This window comes from Marmota marmota, unplaced genomic scaffold, assembly GCF_001458135.2.
Source record: "Marmota marmota marmota unplaced genomic scaffold, marMar, whole genome shotgun sequence".
In the NCBI taxonomy this organism is placed as follows: domain Eukaryota; kingdom Metazoa; phylum Chordata; class Mammalia; order Rodentia; family Sciuridae; genus Marmota; species Marmota marmota.
The window spans coordinates 2,882,817-2,890,182 of NW_025999863.1; the positions used below are offsets into that span (position 1 = coordinate 2,882,817).

Consider the following 7,366-nt stretch of genomic DNA (forward strand, 5'->3'; position numbering starts at 1 on the left):
GCAGCTCCCAGGACCCGTGGCGCCCTCCTCCCCACCCTGTGTGATAGGCAGGCGCCCATCAGGCCCAGGTGCTTCCCGCCCAGAGCCACTGCCTGCTCAGGCCACCTGTGGTCCTCCCCGTTCCACGTCCTGGGCTGACCGCAGGCCACCCGCCTGCTCCCCTCAAACCACTGCATGGGTTTCCAAAGCAGGGCTTCCCGGTCCTGGTGCTGGACACCAGTCACCCAAGCAGGTCACTGAAGGAAAGGGTGCAACGGGTCAAACTGTCCCCCAGTCCACGTTCCCCCTGGCCCTGGGAGGGGCCGCCTCTGGAAGGGGTGTCCCTGTCAGCGCTGTCCCCATATGGGGAACGTGGGCCCAGACGCACAAGCGAGGACATCAGGTGACCGTGGAGGCAGAGCAAGGTGACATTTCAACAAAACAAGGTGCTGAGGACCGCTGGCCAACTCCGGAGGCCAGGACAAAGTTCATCCCCGACTCGGGGTGGGGCAAAGCCATCTGAGCGTGTCCTTTAATCATAATTTCATGATGGAAATCAACATTTTCTTTCCGGGACTGCAGGGCTGGGTGCGGCCGGGACAGCGCGGCCACACGCAGCAGGCCTAGGTCCGTGGTCAGCAGAGGCCTGGCCTGGCCGTGCACAGGTGGGGTGGAGACACCTGCGTGTGCCCGCTGGGAGGCCAGGCTGTCTCCACCAGCTGTCGGGTGCCTGGGACGGGCAAGCCTGGCATGGAGGGTGAAGGTGGCAACAGGTGCCTGTGCCCCCCCAGGCCGGGTGGGCGGGGCGGGGCTGCCTGGCACCTGGGGAGTCCATACCAGCTGCCACCACGGAAGCAGGAGCCACACAGGGCTCCAGAGCCTCGTCCGGGCACCGTGCCATCCTGCGGAGCCCTGCAGGGGACACCTGCTCCTCCAGACCCTGGCTCTCCTGCTGCCCGCTGCCGCGGTCAGAGCCAAGTTCAGGGTGGCCCTCGGGGCATGGCTTCCGCTCCCCCACCCAGAGCTTTTGCTGAGAGCAGCTCTTGCCTCTGCCTGCCGAGGGGACCCTCTAACACCAGGGCAGGGGCCCACCCTGGTGTCCCCAAGAAGCCCCAGGCTGAGCCGGACAGGCCACGGCGGGCTACCCCGCTGCCTGTCCACTCCTCCAGAAACCCGAGACTTAGTTCAAGCCCTGGAGAGCGCAGAGCGCCTGTGCGTGACGTGGACCAGGACATGCTCCTGGCGCCATCAGCCCGTGCCGCTCGCTTCTCTCCAGCTGAGGTTGCTGTGAAGGCCATGTTTGTGGCCCTGGGTGACGAGTTCCATTTCTGCCCCACTGGTCACATGCACGGCTGCAGGGCACGACGGGCCGCGACTTGGGATTCAGCTCAGCTCCACTCAGATGCGCGGCCAGTCTGATTTAGAGGCTGTGGCTGTCCCTGCACAGGGCACCCCCGGTCCTGTGTCCTAGGGGTGGCCATCAGCTCTCAGCTGTCCTGCACAGGCTGCGGCAGCCCCTGCCCCCAGTGTGGAGGGTCACCCCCCAGAGGCCCCTGGGACGGACCCTTTAGCACCGCCCTCTGGAGGCCGCTCCTGGGGTCCAGGGACCTCCTCTCAGGAGACCTACAGGTCTAGGGCCACCTTGCTCTGCGTCTTCCAGGTATGGGCAGGTGCCCCACATGCTCGGGCGCTGCACAGGGGGACAGCAGTGTCACCTCCAGGGCTGGCCCAAGGGAGCGGGAGCAGGCCTCAGCGGTCTCCTCTGCCGGCAGCAGGGGCCAGAGGTCAGGCCTGGGCCGAGGCCCTGTGCTGGGAGCGCAGTGGCCAAGGGGCGTGGCCAGGGAGGGGCCGCCGCTCTCCTTTGCTGTGACCCAACTTCCAAGAGCCAACCAGCCCTGGGCCAGGAGCGCTGCCCCAGCACCAGTGTGTGGGCATCCTGCGCCAGGGCTGGGCGAGGGGCCAGCGTCCTGCCGTCCACCTGCAGTGGCGAGGCTAGAGCTTCATCCCAGGGAGTCCACTCTGGAGATGCCATGACCAGGCGGGCCACGTCCGGCAGGGAGGACCGTAGGTGCCAGGGGCTGTCCACGGGCTGCTTTTTATTGGTTTTATTTATTTAAATACAAAAGAACAGTCTGTCCCTCCCCGGCTGTCAGGAGGGTGGTCCTGGAGCCGGGTGCTCGGGGGGTTCAGAGGGAGCACATGGCTCCCGTGCCTGGCGGGGCCCCACAGGGACGCAGGCTGGCGTCAGAAGAGCCCTCTGGTTATGGGGACCAGCCGTTCTGGCCCTGGGGGCCAGTGTGTGGTGGAGGTGGGACTCTGTGCCAGCTGCGGGGTCCCCGGGGCACAGGGGGGGACCAGAGCTCCTGCAGAGCCAGCACCGGGCCGGGCCCTGGCTCCTCCAGCGGGAGAGACCCGGCGCCTGGTGGGCAGTCACAGCTCACTGTGGGTGGCCTTGGCCACGATCACCAGCTTGGACAGCTCAGCCTTGAAGGCCCCGGGCCTGTGGGACACTGCAAGAGACAAGAGCGTCGTCAGACGGCCACAATGCCACCCGAGGCCCAGGAACCTGGGGCGCTGTGGGGGGCAGGGGAGGCGCATCTGGCAGTGGCCCCACATGGCAGGCTCCGGGTGGGACCAGGTGCAGAAGGCCAGCCGGGGGAGAGCCAGGCATGAGCAGGTACGGGTGGCCGAGCCGCCAGCTCCTGCCATCTGTGGCCCATGATCATCTTCCAGCACCGCAGGACGCTGGCCTCTCCCCTTGTCAGTGAGTGCGACGGCTGAGGGGGACCCTCTGCCCCTCCCCTGGTCAGCACCTGCCCTGCACAGCCGAACATGGCTCGAGGACACTGATGGGGCTCAGACCACCTGGAGGACCCCATGCTGCCCGGCGCCCCCGGCTCCCCTGGGCTATGCTGCTGCCCTCAGCCTCCAGCCCACAGGCGCCTCGGGTGCCCAGCCCTGTTTCCCATGGAGCTCGCCCTGGGCGCCCAGCGGCAGTGACTTTCCACACTCGTGTGCGGCAGGCACCGCGGAGCTGGGCTGCGGCCTGAGCGGGCACAGCCTGTGCACCGAGCGCGGTTAACGTTTTTAAATTGCTTTAAAAAAAATAAAAAGGGATTTCTTTTGTTCCAAGTTTTGAGACGGGGTCTCACTGTGCTGCCCAGGCTGGCCTCACACTCCCAGGCGATCCTCCTGCCTCAGCCTCCCGGGAAGCGGGGACCACAGGAGCTGCACGATGCGCAGCAGGAACAGCAGGTGTGGTGCGGAGAAGCCACCTCAAGTCCACCTGTCCCTGTGGTCCAGCCTCACTGGCACGTGGCCAACCCACTTGCTGCCACTAGGAGTGTGTCCCTGGGGCTGAGACGAAGTGGGCCCTTCAAGAGGTGTGGGGCTGGGTGTGGCTCAGGGCTAGGCACCTGGCGGCACGCGAGGCCCCGGGTCCCTTTCCGGCACAGGTGGGTCACGCCTCTGAGGATGGGGACCCAGCCCGCCCTGGCTTCGTACCTGGCCCTGCCACTCTCCCTCGTCAGAGCCAAGGCAGCGCCAGCCCTCGGCCTCCAGATCAGCCAAGTGACTCTCTCTTCCTTATGGAGCAGCTGCTCGGGTACCGTGACAGCGACACGGTGGCACTGACCCTGTGGGCCCAGCGTGGGGGAAGCTTCTGTGCTGCGACACTGTCCCCAAGGCTTGGTAACTCACCCCGCCCCTCAGGCCCCCTCTCTAGTCACCCACCTGCTGTTTTGGTGACTTCAAATTCCTCGGTTTTCAGAGGAACGTCGCTTTCTCTTTCAAACGCAGCTTTTGACTGGAAAGGAACAGGGAGACGTTACTAGAAGCCACAAGAGCAGCAGCAGGACGGGCAGTGCCCCCCAGCAGGCAAGGGCCCCCCAGGGGCAGCCGCGGACGTGAGACCTCGCCTGACACAAGCCACCAGCATTGGACACAGCGTAACTTTCATAATTTAAAAAATAATTTACGGAAATGATTCTAGCATCATAATCTCTTAAACGTAATTTTAGAAAATCATAACTGGTGGGCACACTTGCTGGTGGCCACGCCTGTCACCCCAGCGACTGGGGAGGCAAGTCCAAGGCAGCCTCGGCAACTCAGACCCTAACAACTCTCTGAGACCCTGTCTCTAAGTAAACAATAGTGGACGGGGCCGGGGCTCAGTGGGAGAGCGCTTGCCTAGCTAGCCCGAGCGAAGCCCTGGGTTCGGTCCTCAGCACCACATAAAAATAAATTAAATAAAGGTTTAAATAACCAACAGAGAGGCGGGCGGGGTGGGGCGGTGGCCCAGTGGTAGCGCACTGGCCTGCATGTGGGAGGCACTGGGTTTGATTCTCAGCACCACATACAAATAAAAATAAAGTTCTATCAACAACTAAAATACATACATTAAAAAATAATGAATAGGTAAATCATCTGGGAGGTGGCTCGCGGGGGAGTGCCCTGGGCTCTCTCCTGGAGGAGCGCTTAGCGCACCAGGCCCCCGGTTCCGTTCCCAGGGCTGAAAAAAATTTTAAAGTTAAAAAATCAAAAATATTTCTTTCAAGTCAGCCAAAAGGGAGGCGTGGGCAGCAGGTCACTTGGAAGGGTCACCCTGCAGGGCATGTGCTGTGGTGAGGTCTGTCACGCTGACCTAGAGGGCAGGAGACTCCTGGATCACTGCCAGAACCGGGTGACCAAGGAGGGCCCCAGTGCCCCTGCTGCCCGCCAGGCCTCGGGCACCAGCACCTCCTTGTGGCGCCCCGTGTCCCAGGGGGACGGGCAGATGTGAGGAGTTTCCAAACTGTTTCTGACCCAGACTCAAGTGGGGCTCTGGTGGGACCGCAGGGTGTCCACGTGGGGCTGCAGGGGCTCTGAGGCTCTGCAGCCCCGGGGAGCAGCGTGGGGTGCCCCAGGCCACTCTGCGGCGCACTCACGTAGGCCATAGCGTACTCGATCTCTGCGCCCCGCACATCAGCCTGGAACTGCGTGAAGTAGAGGTAGGACTTCCCCTGGGGCCTGCGGAGAAGCGGGGAGGTCAGACCAGCCCGGGGTCACCCGAGCCCTACAGAGAGCCCGCCAGGACCTGTGCTGGGCTAGGCCTGCCGTGGGCGGTGGTCAGCTGGTTTGGAGCCTGTACAGGGACACTGTTTCCTGGAGTTGCCGACCCCAGGAAGGAAGGGCAGTGTCCGTCCAGACCAGGCCTCCTTCCTCTGCCGAACACGCCGGCCGCTCATTTAGGAGGCCGCTCACCCCTGGCCGTGAGCCCTCGGGGGCCTGGGACCCGCGTGGTCATCGGCTGCACGTTCTTGGAGTCCACGCCCTTATTTCAGTGGGGGGCTGTGCGGGGAGGGCGGGGCGCGGCCAGACTCTGCAGCGGGGAGCTGCTGCCTGGGTCACAGGAGGTTCAATTGGGGGCACTGGAGGAGCGGCGAGGTCGAAGCAGAGGGGTCACCAGGGGACGGCGGGAGCGGGGAGAGGTGCCCGAGGCCAAGGGGGACGAGGTCCTGGGTGACTTCCTCAGTGGCCACTGCCCCTGGGCGGAGGGTCAAGGTGTGAGGTCTGGGCCAGGCCCGCTCAGGCCTGACCGCAGCTGGCAGGCAGCAGCCCCACTGCCGGAGGAGCCCGGGGGTCAGAAAGGAGGACACAGGCGCAGTCGAGCACCCCCGGCCCCACCACCGTGGGCCTGCAGAGCTGCGTCCAGAGAGGCCGGGCTCGGGCATCATGAAGCAGAGGGTCACCACCAAGGGATCTCCCTGCGCCTGGCCCCTGCACCTGCAGCGCCCCTGGAGGCTGCACCACCAGGTCTTGGCGGGCTGGCGATGGCCCTGGGGTCTGTCTCCCCCGGATGCCCCGTGAACACTAGAACCGCAGGCCAGCGGCCCAGTCAGATGGCACAGCCTGTCCTCCATTAAATAGCCCTCGGATGCCGCCTGCTCTCCCAGGGTCTGCCGCACAGCTCTGTGGGCCTGCCTGAGCAAGGTGCCCGGGGAGAAGGGCAGGGACCCAGCGCTGAGGCCCCCAGGCCAACCCTGCCTCCCTCCCCTTGTCCCACCTCGTCTAGGGTCGAGAGGAAGTCAGAAAGGCAAGGTCGCAGGGACACAGCCAGAGCGGGAAGGGCGGGCAGCGCTGCAGGGACGTGGGGCAGGGCTGTCTGATTCCAGAGGCCTGTGGCCTGCGGATGGTCAGGAACCAGAGGCAGGGTCCGGCTCAGACAGCTGCCTGGGGGACACAGCAGGGCAGGTCCAGGAGGAGCTGACCACAGGCCCTGCTGGTGCCTCTCTGCACAGGCAATGGCTTCCCACGGCCTCGGGCCCCCCATGCCAAAGCCCCGCGTCTCCCCCAGGCCCAGCTCACTCGGCCCGGCTCCTCCCAGGCCCAGAGGCCCAGAGCCCACCCTGCCAAGTGCCACACAGGCGCCTCCCCAGTCCTCCTCCCGTCCCCCCTCGGCCCAGCCCTGCCTCTCTGCCCAACAGCCTGCTGGCCTTGAGACCTCCCTGCCTCCTTTTGCCGGACAGGCCAGGGTCCTGCCAGAGCCCTTGGAGAGGACGGAGGCTGTGACACACGCTGCAGCCGCGGAAGAGCTGAGAACTTGTGCTCCGTGACCCAGAGGCCCAAGGCCACAGTGCGTGACCCAGTGACAGGAGACATCCAAGACGGGATGAGGCTTGTGGGTGCCGGGGGCTACAGAGGGACAGGTGACTATTCATGGGGATAAGGCCTGTTGTGTGTGACAGAATGTTCTGGAACTAGACAGAGATGATGGCTGCACAGCCTTGGGAGCGTCTCACTGTCACGGAGCCTGTTCTTCAGAAGGCTGACTTCTATCTCCGTGGCTCCCTGCCACCCCTGGGCCAGGGTGACAGTTCTCAGGAAGCCCTCACAGCTTTCCCACCAGACCACACCCCCCTGCGCCCCTGTGCTCCTCCGGCCTCCTGGGCAGCACCTGGCCACCGTGGTCAGGGCAGCAGCAGGGCCCTGTGCTGGGCGGGGCTCACCTCCAGATGGTGCAGGTGAAGTGCTGGTGGTCCTCGCTGGTGCCCAGACTCATCTGCCACTGCTGCGGGGAGAAGGCGGCACAGGTCACTCACAGCGACTCCCCGTGCCAGGCTGCCCCCCCTCTGGGCTCTGGTGACTTCCCATCCAAAGGCCTTGCCCCTCCCGAGAACCAGCGCGGTCCAGCCCCCGGGTAAGGGACCACGGAGGACTCGACCCAGGGAGGGTCCAGGCTTCTAGGAGGGAGAAGCTGGAGCCCACGAGGCTCTCGCTCCAGCCCGTCGACCACACAGCGCACGGGGGTGTCCCGGGCTGCGGCAGCCGAGCTCAAGAGGGCAGAGTGCAGGACCTGAGGACAGGGAGTGGCGGGGGCCAGGGAGGCCGCACCGAGGGCACCCACAAG

General features: G+C 65.1%; 1 protein-coding gene across 1 annotated transcript in view; it reads right to left on the reverse strand.

The window, feature by feature from the left end:
- Nucleotides 1-2,069: 2,069 nt before the first annotated feature.
- Mydgf (myeloid derived growth factor) overlaps nt 2,070-7,366 on the reverse strand; it is an 18,884-nt gene continuing 13,587 nt past the window's right edge. The window contains exons 3-6 of the mRNA XM_048812398.1: nt 6,966-7,027; nt 4,905-4,986; nt 3,712-3,784; nt 2,070-2,489 (exon numbers count right to left, since the gene is read on the reverse strand). Of these exons, the coding sequence (XP_048668355.1) occupies nt 2,410-2,489; nt 3,712-3,784; nt 4,905-4,986; nt 6,966-7,027 (297 nt within the window). The 3' untranslated portion in view covers nt 2,070-2,409. The remainder of the gene's footprint in view (nt 2,490-3,711; nt 3,785-4,904; nt 4,987-6,965; nt 7,028-7,366) is intronic.